Source organism: Etheostoma cragini, chromosome 7 (genome assembly GCF_013103735.1).
Source record: "Etheostoma cragini isolate CJK2018 chromosome 7, CSU_Ecrag_1.0, whole genome shotgun sequence".
Taxonomy (NCBI): Eukaryota; Metazoa; Chordata; class Actinopteri; order Perciformes; family Percidae; genus Etheostoma; species Etheostoma cragini.
The window spans coordinates 4,869,817-4,893,270 of record NC_048413.1 but is presented as its reverse complement, the minus strand read 5'-3'; the positions used below and the strand labels follow the sequence as shown (position 1 = coordinate 4,893,270).

General features: G+C 38.8%; 1 protein-coding gene across 1 annotated transcript; it reads left to right on the top strand.

Moving 5' to 3' along the window:
• The first annotated feature begins 1,427 nt into the window (after positions 1-1,427).
• Positions 1,428-20,645, top strand: ptk6b (PTK6 protein tyrosine kinase 6b). Its single transcript, XM_034876670.1, has 9 exons — positions 1,428-1,432; positions 4,728-5,115; positions 10,541-10,662; positions 12,259-12,422; positions 12,880-13,045; positions 15,849-16,010; positions 16,897-17,078; positions 17,745-17,898; positions 20,409-20,645. Exons 2-9 carry the CDS (start codon positions 4,748-4,750, stop codon positions 20,594-20,596), a joined length of 1,506 nt encoding a protein of 501 aa, XP_034732561.1. The 5' UTR covers positions 1,428-1,432; positions 4,728-4,747; the 3' UTR covers positions 20,597-20,645.
• Positions 20,646-23,454: the final 2,809 nt, after the last annotated feature.

Here is a 23,454-nt window from a genome sequence, read left to right as displayed (position 1 = left end):
TAACAGGGTTTGAACAGGTCGGATGGTGTGGTTGTTCCAAAGTTGTCTGTACTCACAAGCTTTTCTGCAAGCCACCCTGGAAGCCATAACGCCTGGGTGCTAACTACGGGGGAGCTAGGGAGAGAGTGGGTTCCCTTAATAAGACATGGACTCCCCTGAAAACATGATTTGTGAAATTTTACGGGGTCTCTAAAAAAATTGGCGGTGTGTAATTTTTACGTGCAATTTCAGTTTTGTGTAATGTGAACGTAATGGATTATTTTGTGTACAATTGCAAAAAATATAATTCAATCATGCATGAGGGCAATTTAAACCAAATTCACTTAAATAAAGATAACCATACATGCTCTTTTGGTCATGAGCTTCACTGATATGAAAATTCAACTCATGTTTAGTAGGCTACATGTTAAGTCAAAGATTCATAGAGAAAATATAAATGTTGAAGGCCATTAATTGGCATGCAAAGTCCTTGAACTCCATTGTCCCCAATAGCATCATATAGCTATGGCAAAAAGAAAACAAGGCAGTTTAATTCATTTTGGTTTTACTAAGTTTTATTGTGGTAGCGATAACACCAATAGCACAACCAATTCACCTGCTGCAAGCCCTGTCAGCACACCTCCTGAAGCTAAAGAAATAATGTCCTCTCTGGCTAACAGCTTGTCAGAGGACGGTCACCATCCTGACCCCTCTTGCTCCTCTCTCCTGTTAAATTGGGAAAGCCAGCAGTGGAGAGACTGGAAGAGACGATTTACATGTTTGTTTGTTAAGGATGGAAGCTTGTAGTGCATCGCTTAGGCCTAAATGAAAGGAGGAATTATAATATTCTTCGATAGGCTGAGTAACTTTAACCATTGTTCATTGTAGGTGGCTGTTTGACCTATCAATTCCTTTTGATAAAGTATAATAGGGTCAATCCTGTATAGTGCATACACTTGTAGCTGTTATGTATCTTTTCAAGTAATTGTAAGCCGCAACCGCACGACCCGTCCCATGCAGTGGAAAAAAAGTGGGCTTCCCCAAACGCCACGGTTTAGTTTGAACACTGCAGAACGCAACAGGCACTTGTGCTCATGGCTGCCGTTGGAAAAATTGCCTTTCACTCTGGTCACTGAAGACATCAGTCCAGAACTGAATCCTAGTGGTGCAATGACAGCATGCACACCATTTTACCACAGGGTAGAAAACTTGCATGGAAATGACTTCTACAAGTCATCATTTATTGATTTAATTTTCTTTAGCCATCTCAACCCTTCACCCCGACTACTGATATTTGGAAACAGAAAACCCCCACAGGACTGACTGCGTAGCAGCATATACTGTATGTTCTTGGAATTGAACTTAAAAAACCTGTACCTTTGCTTTCTAAAGAAGGACCACCAACTCTTGTTTCGTTGATTTACAGTTGATGTATTATACATGTGACTGAGGGGTCCTGCAAAGTCATCTCTATGTTCTGATCTTAATGCATAGATAAGGGCTGCCATAGTGCCATTTTTGTTAAGATTTCAGAGACTATAGGACCCAAATGCAGAAATGGACAGGGAATGTGAGCTTGGACGATTTAATAAACAACTGATGTAGTCCATGCCGGCAAAAGGTGTCCCGAGAACAGAAGGAAAATTCCAGAACAGGTACAAGCAGAATCTCAAAAACACAGAACAGTGGCAAGCATCCACTCAAGGACAAACACTAAAAAACCAAACAGAACACAATAATCCGACAAGAGACAAAGACAGAACAGAGACTAAATACAAAGGGTAATGAAAAAATAACAGACAAGTGACACAATCACAAGACATGACAGAAACATATTGAGACATGAAAACAGACTACCACAAAAAGACAAGACAAAACACCAAAACCAAAACAATCTTCAGTTCAAAACGTTGTCCAAATTCTGATATACACTGCAGCTAATACTGCGCAATGATCCCTGGATCAGTATTAGTGTGACCACTCATGGTGCTTCATCTGGTTGAGCGCCCAAATTAGTCAGTCCTTACCATGGCCGCCAGGGTTTCAAGTCCAACCCGCAACCCTCTCCATATCCTGTCCTGTCAATTAAAGACCATGAAAAAGGCCCCACTAGTCTGGATTAACTGAAGTACATTTCTAGGATAATTGAAGGATAAGGATAAGACTTTTGCCAGTCTCAAACTTTGCTCTCTTTGGTATACAACTACAACCTTCGAGCTTGCAAGCTACACGCTGAAAATTAAAAGTCTTGGAGAAAGTTTGGATGATGCATCAAGGGAGTCTGGTTAGTTCTTTCTGGGGATAATGGTAAAGATTAACAAAGAATTTATTTACATCATGGAGGTGTTGGGACTGATTGGTGGGATCGTTGTGGACGAAGTTGACAAGGAGATGCGCCTGTAAAAGATAATGAGTTGTAACAATGTATCAGCTAATTTAAATGGTTCATGTTACTGAATGTGTCAACAGTTAACTTCATGTAATATTGATGAGGAGGATTCTTCTTCAGGGTGTAATTCTTCCTTCCTGAGACTATTTAGCAGCCGGACATTTCTGCGTCCAGAGCTTAGCCCCACCCAGGACCACTGTGATTGGTTTTAAGAAATGCCCAGAATGTATGTGTGGGGTACCCAGACCTTAACCCACAGCGCTGTGGGGATAGCTCTGGCAATGCCTACTGTCAACTAATTTCTTCTACATTTAGGCCATACTTCTATTTAGGATTTGTTAGAGTGAACAGAGACTATAACACAATCCGCAGAGTGTCCTTTACATCTCCTTTCAACAATGTTGGTGTGTCCAGTTCTCCAAAAACCTACCCAATGAATGTGCATCTTTTCGGCAGAAATGACAGACTTTTACTGTGTTGGTCTCATAGTGCAGTCTACGAGTACCAAACTATTCCTCCAAAATAATCATCTTAATTAGTACAGTGTCACACTTGATCTGTTCCATATAAGTTAGATGCTTGTCTCACTTTTTACGATCACTATATTTTATATTATATTTCTTAAGTATGCATGTTATTGGCTCCCATTTTACAATGTTAGAAAACATTGAAAATCCTCCAAACAGATGAGTGATGCAGGTTGTTTCAAGAGATGACTTCCAATAAGTGGACCTTGTGCTAACATCTGAGATGGAAGTGAACCTTCAACCTGAGAAAATCCCATGACGTGGTTTTCGTCCTGCTCAGTTGGCAAGATATGATGTATTTTCCTAGAATATCTTAGTTTCTTTTCAGTTACGCCCAGGTTTTACTGGCATTGTTGTCACCCAGCTGCCAATTAAGACCCATTCAGGTCAGGAGTTAAATGATTGGTTTCAGACATAGACTGGGTGGCTGTTGTCTGTTACAAGATCTTGTCTGAATTCACCCAGAAAGGAACTTCCTCACTGAGAAAAGAATCTGTATAATCTGTCATAGAGCTCCCATATTTATATTTATATTTTTACACAACATCTTAAAGTTCCTTACTATTACATTTGCTTATACATAAAATTATATACAATATTTATACCCTGTATAGCAATTCTGGATAGATGTAAATCACATTTCGTTGCTTGTACTTGTGACAATGTGTCACAAGTGCAATGACAATAAAGTTGAATTGAATTGAAAAGCTGCTTTGAAGAAGAATAGTGTACAGTATCTGTGGGCTGGTGGCTTCACATTCCACAAATATCTGCTTCCATTGATGACACACAGGTAGGCCTATACCTAAACACCTGTTATAAAACTGCTGATGCACAATGGGTGAAAATATGCCTGTAATGCCTCTGTATAAACTGGGATTTCTGCATCACTGAGCCCCTGTGGCTCCATACAAAAGGTGTGCTCAGACAAAGGGAAGACAACTTTTGTCTTATGTTATATGTTATATGAGCTATTGATGATATCCAACATCCTTATAAAAAAAGGTTATAAGTTGCATTATTATTGCATTACTAATTTTATAAATCAGTTAAAAGCACCTAATAGGAACCCGTTTTGGGTGGCCACGTTTTGAAAAATTCCAATTGACTGGTTTGAAAGGACTGCAGCTGTAATGATTAAAACTCTTTACTTAGGCTACTTATTGGCATGCCTGCCTACTGCAGAGTTATTAGAAAATGAGAACTCCTATTATTAATTATGAATTAATTAACATGAATATAGATTGTATCCATCCATCTTAGTGAGGCTAAAGAAGTACTATAAAGTACTAAAGTGTTGCAATGGTACAGTGTAGAAGTACTCTTGTACGCAAAACTCCTGCATTCAAAATTGTAGGTAAAGTATTAGCATCACAATTAAATACCAAAAGTTAAAGTACTTATTATACAGAATAGCCCTTTTAGAATATGTACCAAATTACTGCATTAGCATTATCAATGCATTATTGTGTTCATCCCTTTAGTATTGCATCTGGTAAAGGTGGTACTCCTTGAAATGTTTTTATTGGGTAGCTTGTAAATTGAATGATCAACAAGATATTTTTATAATCACCTGGTATTTATCACGAGCAGCATTATTGAGATTTATGTCGCGCCTGCCAGTTAGCAGGCGGGACTATCATGCATTTAATCACTGCCTGCAATCAGGAAGTTTGTGACAGTCCTTTGAGTAATAATCTCACTCTCGACAGCTCTACCCAGAAACTTCGCTGCAAAGGCATTCCGAGGATTCCTGGCGCTGCATCCTCTCGCTCTCTCCGACAGGTGTAGCCGGCTGCGCTCGGAAGAACACAGGGGCACGGCGGCCGAAGGGGGTCCTTCATGCTCATCTATGGGTGAGTGTCTACGAAAAGCTTGCCCATGTCTGGACGCACTATGGCAGAGGATTTACGGCCCAAAGCCTCCAGAAGGAGAAATAGACCGAGGAGAAGCCAGGAGCCGTCCCGACGGCGGGGAGAGGAGGCCAGCCAGTTCGCCGCCAGCCAGTCCGGAGAGCGGCTCCATGTACACGGCGCTCTGGCCCTTTCAGTCCAGGCACGAGGATGAGCTGTCGTTCAACGAGGGGGATCTGTTCAGTGTCATCAGCCGCAATGGAGACTGGTGGACCGCACGGAAAATTGACAAGAACGGATGCGTCCTGGACAGCGGGATCGTTCCCAAAAACTACTTGGACCGGGCCGAGTCCCTACGAATACAGCCGTGAGTGGTGAAGCCTACTTTTTCTGAATATCCTACTTCAAAAACAGACTAAGTAGGCCTACTAACATTTTAAGATGTCTTTTTCTTTTGCTCATGTCCAACCATTGGTAACTTAAAACATTTGTAAATTCAGCAGACCTTGCTGTAGGCTGGCATTGTGCCTGTACAGTTTGACTTGTTTTGCAATGGAAATTATTTTTAAATTCTAACAGAATAATGGTGAAAAGTCATGAAACATGCACACTGTTGACAATCTTCCCAGCATAAACATTAAGGAAATCGTTGTCGCCTGGAGACATTGTGGGAAGTATGGACATAGACAAACCCTTACAGATACCCATGGGCTGGATAGCCTACTATGCCAGAAACAAATCCAGTGGGCTATGTCTTAATGCATATGTGAAATGCAGAATGCAAAAAAACAGGATGTCCTTGTGCATCTGGTCAGATTTTGTATTATGCAAGCCTGCATGCTTTCCTGGCTATTCTGACCCACAATACTTTCACACAGCATATTATTATATTCTATAGAGAAGTAGTAGCCCAAACAGTATGTACTTTGTAAGGACAGCTGAGGTACATACACATACTCCTACCAAATACAATTCGTGGTAGAATTTTTAATTTCACATTCTGCCGCTGTTAAGACTGTTCTCCCATGTTCTGGGTAGACTACGGCAGCCTGACCCGGAAATTATTTATACTCATGCTCAGAGTGTTAATGTGTTAAATTGAAAGCACAGATTTGATGGCCAGGGGGGCTGACAGCCAGTAGCCCCATAAACAGATCATATCTGAAATATGATTGGCTCTCTGGCGTGGCACCAACAGTTAGTTATCCTGTTAGAACAGGATGTACTATCTGGACATCAGTGGTAGAGCGGTTGCCTTCTAATCAAAAGGTTTAGGGTTCAATCCCTGGTCCTGCAGTTCCATGTCAAAGACAGACACTGAACCCTGAGTTGCCCCTGATGCTGCTCCAATCGGAATGTAAATGTGTGTAAGTGGTTATCTGATAAGCCGCCTCGGCCACAGTGTGTGAATGGTTCCTGTACTATGTTGCAGAGCTTTTGAGTAGCGCTCCATTTACATTTACTTCCACAGCCCACCCACAGTCATGTGGCTGGGCCTGTAGCCAGGCTTGCAGTGCCCTATTGACGTTTAAACAAACAGCGCTGTCATCGCTCTGTGTTCACGTGATAACGCTGTCTATTATGTGGAGCCAGTGCAGTTTGTTAACATGTTAACAGGGTAAGATACAGAGTATTCTAGTTTTACAGGTATGTAGTCCATCTTTTGAAATTGTACATACTAAAAGTAAAACTAGTTTTCCTACCCCTGTCAAACTTTAAAACAATGCTGCTTGAAGCTGTAGTGATTGTGTCATAATGTCACACACAATATGTTTTTTGCCACGGGACGTGTGCAATACTATGATTGTGCCTGCTACTGGTGCTGTTTGGTTTAGAATTGTCAAGGCATTATTTATTTGTGCAGCTTTGGAGTCCAAATCAAATTTCCCTAAGGGGACAGTATACCAGTATGTGAAAGTAGCTCATATTTTTCATTCATTCCTTGTTGAAATAAAGGCTCAGGCAGATGTCCCGAGACCCGAAGAACACGTAGCTAAAAAAGCAAAAAAACGTCTTTGCACGTACTGGGAGGACTGCCACTCCCCACCTTGCCCCGTCCCCATTTTTACCCATTCTCATCTGGTCAACCTAGATCTACTTTACTGCCAGTGATAAGGTCAAAGCCTTAGCTTGAGGTCTAACCAAAGACTGTGTAAAAAGAAGAACTGGGCTTGAGTTTTCCTTGTAATCTCAAGTCTATGACATTTCTATGACACTTTATGGAGTGGCTGAACTGCATTAACTGAACCTGACAGATTTATCAGGTCAAACAAGAGGAAATGTAAGTTAAATATTCTTCCACACATAAATATAAAATTTGCAACAGTGTAAACGTTATGTCATTGTAACTCGTTGGACTTGTATTTGTACATTTGTCCCATATTTCAATGTTAAGAAAAAGTGACAGGTTGGTTTCATAGTTAGCCAGAGAAGCTGACAGGAACGTTGTCTGTATGCATCTCATTATGCTCCGTAGTTTAAACAAGATAATTACACTCCAGCTAAATTAGCAAACAGATACATTTGGATACTATTTATTTAGCAACAGAAGATCTAATATGAAAAAAGCTACAAAATAAATATGTTCATCATCATACAGGGTAGGTCTAGACCACGCTATAATTTACAGATAGAGCAGTCACAGTAAAGACAATGGAACAGTGACTAAAAATGGTAGTAGTAGTAGTAGTAGTTAATGTCATAGCAGGGCGCTGTATGGCGTTACAGTATGTAACGTGGCATAGCAGGGCTTGGGGGGACGCAGCAGGGTTCAGTAAGACGCAGCAGGGTTCAGCAGGACGCAGCAGGGTTCAGCAGGACGCAGCACGGTTCTGCAGGACGCAGTGGTGTGTAGTCGAGCAGGACCATAGCATTAGCTGCAACCATACATGTCAAACACTTTGACAGTCAGCGTCACCACTAGTTGTTTTCTTGCTCTTTCTCTCTCTCTCTCTCTTTCTCTTTCTTTCTCTCTCTCTGTTTATTGCTTCAACAGAATGGGAAGTGTGGAATGGAAGGTTATTCTCAAATGTCAACAGTTACTGGAAGGTTGTAATTACTGTAATTAAAGTGTGTCTGGCTTTTATGTCCTTACAATAAATGGCATTTATTCTCTGATTTTATATGTAAATTGTTTATCTTTATTAAGTGTCCGCTTCAAAACACTTCAGTCACATTCACACAACGTAAGATAAGCAGTAAGAACAGTTATTTTAGGGCTGCAAGTGATTATTGTTATCTGCCAAATTTTTTTCTATGAAAAAAAAACATTTTCATTACAGATTTTAAGGCTTATACTGAAATCAGTTAACTGTCCACAACCAAAACATATTAAATCAATAATCCTATAAATATGACAAGGAAAATTTTGATTTGAGAAGCTTTAACCAGTGAATGTTAGGCAGGTCACTATTAATTGATTATCAAAACACTTGGAGATGCATTTTAAAGGTGACCTATCATGGTCATTTTCAGTGTGCTCTAGTAGAACATGTTTCCATGCTTTCATGTTCAAAAAACACTTTATTATTCTCATAATGCCTATGGCTACACCTGTATTCCCTCTCTGTCTGAGACGCTCCTGAAAAAGCCCTGACTGGTCAGCGTTTCCGGGTCTGCATCCGTTCACTTCACACACAGTCTGTCATTGCAGCCGGAGATTGATTGTTACGTAGAATAGCAGCCACGCTACCATGAAAAACACCAATAAAATAAAGGCCTCCAAACCAAAACAACACAAAGACATGTTCCAGCATGTTCCGTTTTGTTCCAAAATTGGGGAGAACTTAACAACATGTGCGTAAGTTAACCTTGAGATGAAGGAAACTGTATGCTATTAATTTATGGTAACAAGGGTATCACTGGTTGTTCCCTCATAGGTCAAACGATCACTATTCAATTCAAATATTAATCTAAGTTCTTGTTAAAAAGACTCAAGAAGGAATGATATGGTTGAAACCTATAAACTTTACTAAATGACAAAACAGAGAGAACAAAAATCTGTGTAAAATATTCACATTTAACAAGCTGGAATCAAAGACTTTTTTACTTTTGTCTTTAAAAAATGACTCAAACCAACTAATCGATTATCAAAATAGTTGGTGATTACAGTTTTTTCCAATTGCTAATAAACTAACATGCATAGAACATTTAAACTCACACAAAGAGCAAAATGGAAATAAAAAAATAGAATGTGTCAAATATGTCTGTGCATTAGAAATATCTGGAGAATGTTCTACAATTTGAACTACTTTAATATTATGGCTAAGCATATTGAAGATGAGAGGGCTTTTCGTTATGTCCAACAGTGTGTAGTTGGTTAGAATTTTTTTTTGTAATATTAATGAAGTTCCATGAAGTTTTCCATTTGGTGCAAAATTTGATTTTGATTATGTTATACTGTATATGTACTTTTGGTTGCAGTGCTTCATTTTGCAGGCTATATGAGGTATTCTGCAATTTGGGTGTGTGATTTTGTGAATTTTGTGAAGTACTTTAATAAAACCAGCCTAGTTTGCAAACTGTGTTTTAGCAATTAGCAATAGAAAAAACTGTAAAACTAATCTACTAAAAATAATGCTTTTGATCAGTCTACATTTCATACAGACTCAGACACATAATGGTATTCATTAAGCGGAATCCTCACTTACATTCTACACTGCTCACAGGGATCAAGTCTTCAGGTATCACACTAGAGTCTTCCTTGTAATCCCTGAAGCCTTCAAGCACTTTCCCTTGGTCCAGCCTGAACCTTAGTGGGAGCTGTGTGAGCTACATAACCTTATCTGTCCTCATATCACTAACATCAACCATCATGTTCTTCCCCGTTTTTAAAACATTTTTGTAGAGTTCCCTTGACACCACCCAGTAAGAGACATTAGGAAAGGCTTCAACACAGGATTGCAGGGGAATGATATAAACTCTTTGAAATAAAAGGTTATGATTTATAATTATGTTAATGATGGTGTTGCAGCCTCACAATGGGATAAGTAGACCTGGGATTTTTATTGATTATAGGTGCAAACCATTACTCCTGCAGCTATTTTCTCCCACCTAAATTATTGATGTGATTTGATGCTTTTTTAACTAAAATACAGTATATTTTGATATGCTGTATGTGCGCATGAGTATTTACCCGACCAGTTTGTCTGTGGTGGTTGTCATGGTGAATCGTAGTATCATGGCTCCATTAGTGCTGCCTTTTCATTGTGTTGGTGCACACGCTTAACGAGTCAACCTACTCAGAGTTGATTGAACCTACTCAAATCAGCTGTTTTGGAACCAAAAACTTAGAGTTTCCATCTAAGGGTCCATCAACTCAGAGTTCAGGGTTGGACTTAAAGCTGACGTTAGCATGTAGCTACATGACAATGACGTCAGTACGAGCCCAGGGCCGAAAAAGCTGTTGGATGGTCTGAAATCTGAGCTTTTTGCTCACAGGTTGTACTGCTGCATGTGTTTAACTCATTATTTTCGCTTTAGCCAGGTTTGTTGTGGACATCTGATGTTGTGACATTAACTCTGAAGGTATTACTTGAAAAATGAAACCAGATCCCAGGGCGTTCACAGGTACCTATTGATGTGAAATCCAATGCTGTTTTGATGAGCAACAGAGAGTAAATCACCAGATCTTGTACACAAATATTATTTTACAAGGTGATTTCAGAAAAAATCATCTACCATTTGCAAAATATCTCAGATGATTATTTTTTTGTGTCACACAGTTAAAGTTTGAAACCATGCAACCACTTCCTAATAATTACTTTCATCTATGTCTTTCTGTCCTAAACCAGGTGGTATTTTGGGACAATGAGCCGCCATGAGGCACAAAGCCACCTAATGGGAGCAGGAAATGATCACGGCGCTTTCCTCATCCGACGCAGCGCGAAAGATGACGTTGGATACGTTCTTTCACGTAAGATAAGAGGAGAGAGGGCAGATGGAGAAGCCCAAAAAGAGAACAAGAGGCGTGTGGTGTTTGAGGGTTTAAATAAAAGGGAAAGAGGAGGGTGTTTCACTTCCGTGCAGTATGTAACCCGTTGGTGCCACTGTCGCTGCTACGTCATCTGGATTATTGGTTTGGTTGAAAGATTATCCAATTGCGCATTTGAGCGGTGTCCGCTGGTGACGCCCCTATGGAAATGAGCTGTGAAGGAACTTTCCTCAGACCCACTCACAGTTACAGCTAAGAAGGGTCTTATGCTAAATAGTCTCAGGAAGGACCTTGCTTTGCTGGAACATGTGTACGTTCAGAAGTAGTTTTAGTCGTCAACCGAAAACTCAGATTGGACAGATATTCTAGCTAGCTGTCTGGATTTACCCTGCAGAGATCTGAGGACCAGGTAACCATAGTTCTCAGATTGGACAGATAGTCTAGCTAGCTGTCTGGATTTACCCTGCGGAGATCTGAGGAACAGGTAACCATAGTATTTTTCTGGGCACCGGAGCAATCCTGGAAGTGGAACGTCGTGAACATATACTATGTTTCAACTAATCTTCTGATTTATTGATCCAAAACAACAATTCAATTCAATTCAATTTTATTTATAGTATCAATTCATAACAACAGTTATCTCAAGACACTATGCAGATAGACCACACTCCGGAATTTACAAGGACCCAACAGTTCTAGTAGTCTCCTCCAGAGCAAGCAACAGTGCGACATTGGCGAGGAAAAACGTCCTTTTAGGCAGAAACCTCGGTCAGACCCAGGCTCTTGGTAGGCGGTGTCTGACGGGCCGGTTGGGGGTCTGTCCTAAGATTTGAACAAGAAGGCTGTAGTGTGTTTTGACTTTATATAGTCAACAGTGTCACAGTGACAGTAACATAAAGGGTGTCCCTTACCCCTTTCTGTTCCCACTGAAGTTTATATCATGATAGCTTCATGCATTTCTATTTGGCAATATTACTATAAGTGCTTGGCTCTTTAGAAAAAAAACCTGATCAAGAGATTATTTTAGTTCAGCTTGTGGCTTGTGTCTGGAAAACCAAAAGGGAAAACTTGTCTATTTGTCTATTTAAAATTGTTTGGCATGCTGGGAAATACATTACAGTTCTTTTTTTGGCAGACAGTCAGCATAGACGATCAATACCACTCTTTTATCTGTAAGTTAAATTTCAAGCTACAGCCAGCAAAGGGTTAGCTTAGCTTAGCACAAAGACTGAGGGAAAAGGCAAGGCTGGGTATGGGACATAATTTACCTGCCAGCATCACGAAATCTTATTTGTTAACACGTTATATTCCCTTTGTCTAAAGCTTTAGTGCGTAACTTTTGATAGTAATTAACGTCTGTTACATTTAAGCCATTGCCAAATGAGATGAGTTACAAGTTGCAATAAACTGAACTAAAACACTTGAAAAGAAGTGTTAGAGGACAAACAATTAGAAATTTAAATTAAACTGCATTAAAAGAAAAGCTTTGCATTCCTGTTGACTCTTCTTTGGAATCTATTGGGGATGGATTTTAAGGAGCTTAAAGTACATAGGACTTGCTTGTGAATCTTGTTGCAGTGAGGTCAAGCAGTGGGGTGAAGCATTACAAGATCCTACAAGCAGATGAGAGGGATTTTTACGTGGAGCAGGGGTTCAATTTCAGCTCTCTGATTGACTTGGTGGAGCACTACCGCGCAAACAGCCTGAACAACACCGGCCCACTGGGAACCTCCTGCAAGAGGGTAGGATGGGCTCCGTTGCTTCTTGGTTTCTTCTTGCTTCTTAGTCCCTCTTATTTTCTGGTCAAAACCAAAAAGGGTTGACGCCAAATTTAATACACACAGTTGTTGCTACAGCAACAAATGTGCTTCCTTGAAAATGTGTCCAAAAATGTGCTTCCTTTTGTTTGTAGATGTGTGTGTGTATGTATATGTGGGTGTGCAACTAATCCTGAGTACTTGTATTAACAATAGAAAATGTTGCAACACAAATGAAATCATTCATACCACAAGCAATAACACATTTTAACATGTCATCTATGGGTGGTAGATGACACTTTTGGTAGATGAGACTTTTGGACTTTTGGACCCCCCCCAATTTTGAACCCAAAGTCTTGCCCTTGAATATTTGTATGTACTACATTTGTGTCACTAACCCATTATGACCTACAAGTGTATGCATGTGTGTTCCGTCCATCAGAAAAAGCCCAGCACTCAAGATTTGAATCATTTTACGGTGGATGAGTGGGAGCTCCCCAAAGAGGAGTTCACCCTGGAGGAGGAGCTGGGCAGCGGCTACTTCGCCGACGTCTACCGGGGACGCTGGAAAAACCACATTAATGTTGCCATCAAGATCATCAAAAGTGGTATTTCATCATCCCTATTAAACTAATGAAGCGTGCTTTCAGTGAGGGGTTTCTGATCATGGGAACTTGTTTTGCTCTACAAATAACTGAAGAGATGAGGTGGGGCAGTGTACATGCAGTAATCTGTTTATTTAATCTATTAATCCAGTCAGAACCATTGGTTTTAACAAGGTGGTGGATGGATTTGCCTAGAAACTAGTAAACAAATTCTGATTCTTTACTTAATAAAATATAAAAGTAGATTATTAATATTGATGTAACTGGGGCTGCAACTAATGATTATTTTTATAGTTGATTCATCTGTTGAATATTTTCTTGAATAATCAATACATTGCTTTTGGGGAGGGGTCACAAGGCAACGGGATGGGAATATGGATTGGTTTAACAATGCTTTAACAATCTGTTTAGATCCTGCTGCAGTGTAATCCAGGTTGAGGGGGCAGAAAAAGATAAAGAAAAGAAAAAAAAGCCTTTTCGCCCAGCTCTATACAAACGATGGGACGGGGGATGGGTGGGGGGTTTACAACCAGTAATGTAGCCTATCTCAGTGCACTATACCTGTTCAAAGTACAAAGCAGTTTTTCTCTCTGAAATGTGTTGAAGTAGACGGATAGCTTGGCATGAAAATGAAACACTTACCAAAAGGAAATACCTTATAATTCTACTTTTACAAATTAACGTTTGTTGACTGATACTGCTTGGCTGGTAGAATTTTAATTTCAGGCTCAATGGAGATGAAAGACTGGAGGCGTTGAAACATAATTACAGTCAAGTTTTAAGGAAGTAAAATGTATCTGTCAAACTAGGCTGCATAACCGTGAATCACTGTCTATTTTGTCTGAGTTGTATGAGGTACTTAGTGTATTACTCAGTGTATTACTTGCAGCAGATGGCGATAGATAAGCTTTTGTCCCAATTTGATTCTTTTCCGATACATGGGCGACCTGGATTTAAATTGCAATATTCATTTGTTGCAATTTACTTTTCCTTCTTTAACAAAAACAAAAGTTGAATAAAACACTTCTAGAGACAATGCATCATGAGACATTTGTAAAACTTAAATGTTTTCTAAGAAGGACGACATCACATATCAGTCAGTCAGTCTGACCGACTTTTGCTCAGTTTTGAAGCTTTTATATCTGCTCTCTGTTGTCTTTCCTGTATTGTATAAGAATGCAAATATGCATAGTCAATAACATGTTAGACCACATTTGTGCCACAAGAGTCTAGAGAGATGTATCATGGTTATCCCTAGTGATACACCTCTTAAGTGTGGAATTCAATTGACACACAGTTGTAATGTTCATTTCAAACAGCTGCTGCTGTGTAGTGCAACACTCAGTGAAACCCTTTTCTGATTGGGTAGTAATCCATTGTCTTTTTGGCATAGTGTAAATGCGTATGCTAATCTCAGTTTCACTGTTGTTAATGAAAAAATCACAATATGGTGTTTTAATCCAGGACAACTGGATCTTGTGAATAACAAACACCTGTAGAAAGGAAAGTGGGAGTAGTCGGCTGAGTAATTTTAGAAGCATGAAGCAACTTGCAGTATGCCAAGTAGCCTGATTAACCTGATGACTCATTGTACATTAATAATTTAAAACTCCACTAAACATGAAGTAAATATGATATTTCAACGTATCACTGTAAAGGGAAACTGTAAATGATTCATAGTATCATGTATGATCAATAGTTTATGACACAGATCAACACTGACTATATTGTTTCAATCTAATAAAATGTAGTTTCCTTTGATTAGTTTGTAAATCAAGCCCGTGACATCATTTAAGTGATGAGATTTGAGGTCTCTTTTTGGTCATTTTTGTTTCCTTTGGGTTTGTTTTGTGCTCATCTATCATCTCTTTGTAGTCGGTTTGTGTTCCTTTGTGGTAGTTTAGCATCTCTTTTTCACCTCTTTAGGCTGTTATTATCACATTATCTGTGTCTAAAACATTGGAAAAGATAGAGCAGATAATAAACTACTTACACTCCAAAAGCTAAAGATATCCAGCTACAATCATTAGATCGGTGAAAAGCCTTCTAGTTACATTCATTCTTAGGGCTTAGTGTCTCGGTGCTGCACCTAAACCTTATGAAGTAGTAGTAGTACCAGTGCCAAGTAGTAGTACTGTACAGTCCAATTTTAAGGTACTTTTGAACACTGACTTTAAAACAAGTCACAAAATTGTTTGGTTTGTCCTACCAACAGTCTAAAATCCAGAAATGTTCAATTTTTATTGATATCAAACAAAAGTTCAGCAGCAAATGTTTACATTTGAGAAGCTCTTTCTCATTCTTTCAGCATAGCTGGGAACACAGTCATGTCAGTGTTCTGTGCTAAGGTTCAGTATGATCATTCACATTAGGGACGGTCATTTGATCTGTTTAGTCAGAGAATAAAAGTCCTTCGACCAGAAAGTCTGATTTCAAAAATGCACGGTGTCCGCTCAGCTTTAGACCTCAAAAACAAATCCCTTTTATTGCTCTTTAACCGATCTCCAAAGCAGCATACTAGCTATTTTCCAAATAACAGACTGCTTACTTTGCACAATACATTGTAAAATTACCACAGTTAGCAGGATTTTAATTATAAACATCTCAAAAAACAGATGCAATGCCACTGTGCCACAAAATTCTTTAAAATTAGGTTACCATTTATGTTTACGAAAAAGAAAGTCCCATCCTAAAAGTGTTCCTTATTTTTTTAAAGTGTGGTTTTCTTGGTTTCATTCTCTCTCCCCTCTGTTCCTCGTTTGTCTCCCTTCCTCTTTTTCATTGGTGTCTTTGTCTCTCCCTTCAGATTCAGAGTTGAACCACAATGACTTTCAGAGGGAAGTTCAGATCCTAAAGCATCTCCGCCATCGTCACCTCATCTCTCTGTTTGCCATCTGCACGGCCTCGGCACCGTACTACATCATCACCGAGCTGATGGAGAAAGGCAACCTGCTCAGCTTCCTCAGAGGTCCAAACATTCAGTCTACTTCAACTTCTCTCTTTTGTACCAGTCAAATAGCACCATATTTTTGACCTAGTTCCTCAATATCGATACCTAAAATAGAATGTGGTAAACTAAGTAAAATGCTGTGACATGGACACACAGTGTCATAGAATATAACATCTGAGCAGTAGTTGCTGGCTGTATTTAGTTGTGAAGTTGACAATAGGTGACTGTGAGCTGGCTACAGGCACCACCACATAAAGATTGTGGTTTGGATTCAGATTTGAACATTTCTGTGCATTTCCTGGGCTGCAAAGTGAAATCCGCTCTCCGGCTTGAAAGTGTTGTATTTTACATATTTTACTTTTTATTTTACATACGGCTTGAAAGTGTTGTATTTTACATATTTTACATGAATAGTTAAGTGCATATTTAAGTGTTAAGGATGCCTGGTGGTATTGAAAGGGGGATTTTATTCTTGCATGTTGTGTTTTGTTGTGCATGATCAAAAAAGGTTTTGTTGTGCATGATCAAAAAACACCCCCCCCCCCCCCCCCCCCTTCTGCTTTTTTCCACAAATCGCACCCTATATCCAAAATCTAAGACAATATATAGATCCTCATTTCACAACATGGATATAATATTGATAAACTGCCCAGCCCTAGCCCAATTGTTAAGGTTATGTTTGTTTACCTTTTGCCTGTTGGATCACATACACTGCCAAATAATTTATTTTAATGTATCAAATTATATTTAATAAAAGGGATACAAGGAGACATTTACAAGCAAGATTAAATTATTTGAATACCATTTTTTTTTAGTTTTTGCAAATCTAAGGTTACCATCTAGACCTGGTTGGGGTCTGTTTATCCGTGCTGATTGTTTTCCCTGTTATTTTGTCCTGTTTCAGGTCCAGAAGGGCCAAACCAAGAAGTTGTATCACTCATTGACATGTCAGCCCAAGTGGCTGATGGGATGGCATACTTGGAGGAGCAGAACAGCATCCACAGAGATCTGGCGGCTCGAAACGTTCTGGTGGGAGAGGACAACATCTGTAAGGTGGCCGACTTTGGACTGGCCCGAGTGATCAAGGTACGGGCAGGGGCGTAGACTGTAGACAGGCGTTCTCTATGGGGCCTCCCCACATCCACAGCTATTCCTTCTAGCATCTTTTTGGGTCCTCCTTACTGGGGCTAGGTGTTGCTCAAAATTCTTCGATACCTGTACCAATACCAATACCGTAACTTTGATACTTGTTATATACAAAAGGTTTTCCATACCCATTTTATTAAACTAAAATAAATGACCAAATTATACATTACAGCACAAATCTTTTCATTTTTCAGCTCCTACTACGTGAGCCCCTACTCTGTGCGTAACGTAGAGTTTTTCCTGCCTGTCTCTACGACGCGTAAGGTTAGGCAGCCAATCGCAGAGCTTGTAAGAGCTTGGTAGAAGCATGCTGCATGCTTATTGGTTCACTGACGCTGATGAGATTTAGTCCTTAGGTATTGAAATGGGTTTTAAATGAGGAGGGATTTTTGTTAATACTCAGTACGTTAGAGGAAATGTGGTCGGTGCCTAAAAAGTATTGAATTCTGTACCCAGCCCTACACCTCACATAAGGGGACCTGGGTTCTCAGTCCCCTTTCCCCTCCCAGTCCGACAACCCTGGGAAGATGAGGGGAAGGGATATGGAGTGTCTTATCTGAAATAAAGTCAAACTTGCAGTTTTTAAGACCATTATTTCTCATCCAGGAGCCGTTCTACATCACAGAAGATAAAAAGATTCCCTACAAGTGGACCGCTCCTGAGGCCATCAGCCATGGGAAGTTCTCCAACAAATCAGACGTCTGGTCTTTTGGTGTGTTGCTCTATGAGATTATCACCTATGGCGGCACGCCTTACCCAGGTTTGTGGAATTAAATGTTTTTTGATTAGATGTTTTAAATATGTAATTTATAGCACTTTCAATCAGTGATGAAAACTATATGAAATTACAAAATAACAAGTTAAAGTCCTGCATGAGAGATGTTTGTAACTATCCTCCGTCATTTAAGATGAGTCAGTGCCACACGGTAGTCTATACTACTGCTTGGATGTCCTCAGTTGGGATGAGATCCTTCAGGATCTTTATTTATCCACTGTTCTCAGCTTTCCTTGAATCCACAATGTCATTTCTTCACCATCCCTGGGTTTCCTAAATTCTGAAACAAACAGGTTTTGCTTGCTGTAATCTGACAATTAAAAGATCTTGTAAAGGGGTCTTTTTAGTACAAACTTTCTAAGTATGTAATTAGTATGTACCTTTGAAAGATACCACCTGATTTGCTTTGAGAAGCAAATCTTTTTTGAGAATCTCTTAAATATGAGATTTACATTTCCAATTGTTTTAGGACCAGACTTTTTCAAAAGGTTGTGAAGCTACGCTTTTAAGTAAATTCCAGTGTGTTTGTCACAAGAAATAAAACACTTGTCATTTGTTAATGCAATTTAGGAAGAAATAAGAAGCGCAAACAACGCAGTAATTATTGTGACATAGAAATGAAATTGCACAGAGACCAGACTGAATTAAGATTGTGATCTTAAATGGAGTATGGCGTTATGCAGCCCTAATACAGCTACTATCTGTAAAGTAGATATACGCTGACATCCGTAGCGTAGAGTCCTTTAACAGAAAAAGAACATAAATAAACTATTTTTAATTTAATTTTCTTGGGTGGGGGGGGGTCATGGTTAAATTACGTGGTACCAGCATTTTAAGGCAGTATTGGAGGCTTTTTGGGTGTATCTGCATCGGAACATCTCTGCTCTCTTCTCTTCTAATTATTTACTTGCAGTGCAGTAGGCCCATATATTGTCTTGGTTACATTTATGATAAAACACCTGATTTTATAATCTACAAGTGTTTTGTGTGCAGGAATATGTAAAGTAACTAGTGACTTAAGCTGTCAGATGAATGTAGTGGAGTAACTAAAGTAAATAGTAACTAAAGCTGTCAGAGGAATTTAGAATATTTCACTCTGAAATGTAGCATAATAAAAGTAGAAAGTAGCATGAAAAGAAACGACTCAAGGAAAGTACAAGTAGCTCAACATTTGGACTACAGTACTACACTTGAGTAAATGTGTGATTGAGTGATGTGTACAGTTGCTGTACTGGCCATAACAAAGGATACAATCATTTCAATTCTTTTAAATTTTATTACATTTTTAGCATCATACCATAACAAGGGTTATCTTGAGACACTATACAGATAGAGTAGGTCTAGACCACTCTATAATTAACAGATGGAGTAGGTCTAGAACACTCTATAATTTACACATAGAGTAGGTCTAAATCGCTCTAATTTACAGATAATGTAGGTCTGGACCACACTATAATTTATAGATAGAGTAATCTATCTATAAATTATAGATTATATAATTTTATAGACCCCTATTATATAATAGGGGTCTGTTGCCCCTAGACCACTCTATAATATACAGATAGAGCAGGTCTAGACCACTCTATAATTTACAAATAGAGTAGGTCTAGACCACTCCATCGTGGTTAGGGGTACATAACCTGTTAATAGAGACATATTGATCCTATCTAGTAACGGAGGGGTAACCACAGGTACATACCCTGTCAATAGAAACATATTGATCATATCCAGTAATAGAGTGTTAACCACAGGTAACGCTTCAGACTGTCTTGCCAATCTAAACAAGACTCTTCCAGTTTGGTGGAACGCCACCAAACTTTACTTTCAAGTTTTTGCGAGATTTGTTTTAATCTGCGAGTTTGGGAGTTAATTCAAGGTGCTAGTTTCCTTTGCTTCATTATCTTCTTTTTGAGAGGAGCAACAGAGACTAAAGTTGTCTGTAGGCAGGTTGTAGCACCATCTACAAAGTTATCAATTTGGGAGGGACTAAAGTTAACATAAGGTCCTCGGGTATATTAAGGAATAAAGTTAACATAAAGGTCCTCTGTTATATTAAGGAATAAAGTTAACATAAAGGTGCTTTGGTATATTAAGGAATAAAGTTCACATAAAGGTCCTCTGTTATATTAAGGACTAAAGTTAACATAAAGGTCCTCTGTTATATTAAGGAACTTCATTGAATGAAATGCTGTTCCTAATTTAGCTATAGCACTGTCAGATAGGCATCTAGTGTAGAAGCTTTTATTTACTTACTATGTTAAGTTGCTTAGTAAGAATTCAAAAGTTATTAAAGAATCATTTGATAAGAATGGCCTTATGCACACTCTGACTGAAACCAATTGAATCTAGTAGTGAGTTGAAAGCATAAAGCATTGTTAGTAGTCAAAGCAATAGTTGATCAATTTTCAAGATCACCCCCATCTCAACTAAAGCTTGCACAGGAATACATTGAAAACAAAGTTTATCCTCTCCTCACTATTTCTGTTCTCCCTCAGCCTTTAGCAACCAGGAAGTGTACCAGAAGGTTACCAACGGGTACAGGATGCCGGCCCCGACCAAATGTTCCAAATCTCTCTACGACATCATGTTGAAATGTTGGAGCTTAGAGCCCGATGACAGGCCAGACTTCAAGACTCTCAAAGCCAAACTGGACAGCAGCTCTTACGAGTTGGAGAGTGAATAATGTTTTTTGGTCTGACTTAACAAACAAAGCAGCAAATTGTCACATTAGGGAGGCACACAGCACACAGACAATTTATCCATCCATCGAAGATGGATGGATGGATAAATTGTCTGTGTGCTGATTCATTTTGATCAATTATTGGTAGTTTCAGTTTTACATATCACAAAACTTTTTTTCCAATTTTATTTCAAAGGTTTGTTGTAGTTTCCTACAGAAATACATTTTGTGTGTCTTTGCTAGATTTCTTTATGAACCTTTCTTGCTCAAAACTCCACACTTTTTTCATCTTAAACCCCATTTTCCTATGGTAATGTGTGTACGTGACTGATGAGAACAAGAATCTGTGATATCTGTCCAGTATTGAGTGAGAATTCTGTGAACTGGACTGCAATCTAATCCTGTGGGGCAGTTTGGTCCACTAAAAGTTGTGTTGCAGACCCAGATTACTATTCTGTGTCTGACAACATTTTGGATAGGATCCCTACAGAGTTAGACCTTTTAGTTAAGAGTAGAATCTTCTTTGTTTAACCAGAAATAGCTCTGAAATCACTATCTCTAAACTCTTCCATCTCTGTTATCAATGTTTTGTTTTTTTTTACGTTTCTTACGTTTTTGTCCCTTTTTTCAACACTTTTGGCGCATTTTTTCGATATTTGCCACTTTTTTGACGTTTTTAACACTATGTAACACTAAATTATTAACTTTAGTTTTACAGTTATTTTTTGGAATTCATGGTCAATAAACCTCATTTATAGGAAATTATACCTAATGTTTGAGTTAGAAAAGCAGAAATTAGGAATTATTTAGATTAAAATTAAAGGAATGGATGTTGTTGGAGGATCACAGACTGGAATGTGTCAACTTTTACTCAATATTATTTCCAAACCACTTCAATGTTGTTGTTTTTTCAAATGCTATAAAATTGAATAAGACACCCCAAAATTAATGAAAATAGAGATTTGTACTTGCCAAAGAGCGTTGTGTGGAATCAGTCATGTTATTTTGGTTATTTAAAAAGAACATTGATATAGGAAAACGGGTCAGTTTGACCCAAGGACAACATGAGGGTTAAAAGGCGGATCTTACTCTTTAACAGAAAGGTAGACCTCCTCAGAAATCCTTTCTGCAATGTTGTCAGACACTGACAGACCAATAATCTGAGCCTGTCACGTTGTTGGACGTAAATTGAAGATGCACACTTGACCATTACAATTGCACATACTTCTATATAATACTTGACCAATGTCAAAGATTGTTGTTCCCATGAGTCACAGACACCAGAACATAGGAAAATAGGGTCCAGGTTGAAAAAAAACGAAGTTGCCCTTTAATGTGAACTTGAATGTACTGTATACTTCATCCTGCCTCCTGTCACATTCTATCATTCTTGACCTGGAAACAACACTTGAAAAATAAATCATACATAAAGATGCATTTGGTAGCTGCTGTGGAGCTTATGATGACTATGATTACAGGGTCTTCATTTAATTGTTGCTGGATTGGGCTGGGTATGGTTTATTGATACCTTAAGGGTACTAGTATTGTAAAAACGATGCAAGGGTACTCCGAAGAAAAATTCCTCGTATGTGTCCTCAGACCTGGCAAATAAAGCTGATTCTGATTCTGATAATTCTGACTCTGAAATAATCAATACCCGGCCCTCTTGCTGGAGGAAATTAAAGTAGAGCAAATTAAACAGCTCAAACAAATAGTTATGAGTCATTACAATATAAAAACATTTGAAGACAATACACCAGCAGCTGTGAACACATTCCTTTAAAAAGCATTAAACAAGACCACTTAACTAGAACAAATGTCTAATTTATTGATAGACTCAATATTAGCTGTCTGCAACATTAGCCTTTGGCCAGCAAGGGGCAGCACAGTCACAGTATGGAACAATCTCCCTTTCTTTTCAAACCAGGGAAGGTTTTATTGCACAATTTTTTACAATTCAGTTGCTTTTCTACAACTCATACCCCTCCAGCTTTTTCAACAGTTTCTCCCAATAATAGTCTAATCTTCTCCAGCAGAATTTGTGCATAAGAATAATCCCTCGCCGTTTCTCAGTTACGTTTTGCATCAGTGCCATAGATCCGCACGCATCTTAAATCAAGCCGCTTCAGGTAACCAAAGAGTGGTGCTTTCCTTTGTCCTTTATCATTCAATCAAGTCCCGAGAAAGTAAAATCATCCAGATTGTAGGGAGATCTAAAAAGATAGCATAACGTTTTCTGTTTTATTAATCTTCTTGAGAATCCTAAACTTTTTTGTGACAGCTTGTATATGGAAATATGAAAAACAGAACAACATTTACAGAGAACATGCAAAATGCACACATCAACAAAAGTTAACGTTTCAAAGTTTGTCATCCCAAACACTCAGAGTCCCCGGATATTTTCTTGATTTAAAACTGTAAAAACCAGCAATAAATGTAGCAACATTGCCCATGGTAATAATTATGTTTGAAATGAATTGGAGCCAATGTCAGTGTTTGATTTCCAGTTCTATGTTTAGTCATCTATGCTGCTGATAAAACGCTTGGTAAGATATTATTTTAGTGTCCGACTAGTAGAGAAGCATTATAACTTATATATGTCATCATTGTGCAATAAGGAAACTTTAGATATGCACATGCATTTGTGTTGTAAGAAAAGTGCTTTCCAGCCAGAAATACACTCTTATCTGTGTGTGTGTTTTTATGAAGTGAAATTCATATACATTCAATCTGTGTGGACGTCAGGGAGGTTGCTGGTTGGTTGGCGGATTTTCAAGGGAGTAAGGAAGGACGGAATAAAGGAAGAAAGGAATTAATGAAAGAAGGAAAGCCAACCTGATAAAGGGTAGAAAGTACAGATA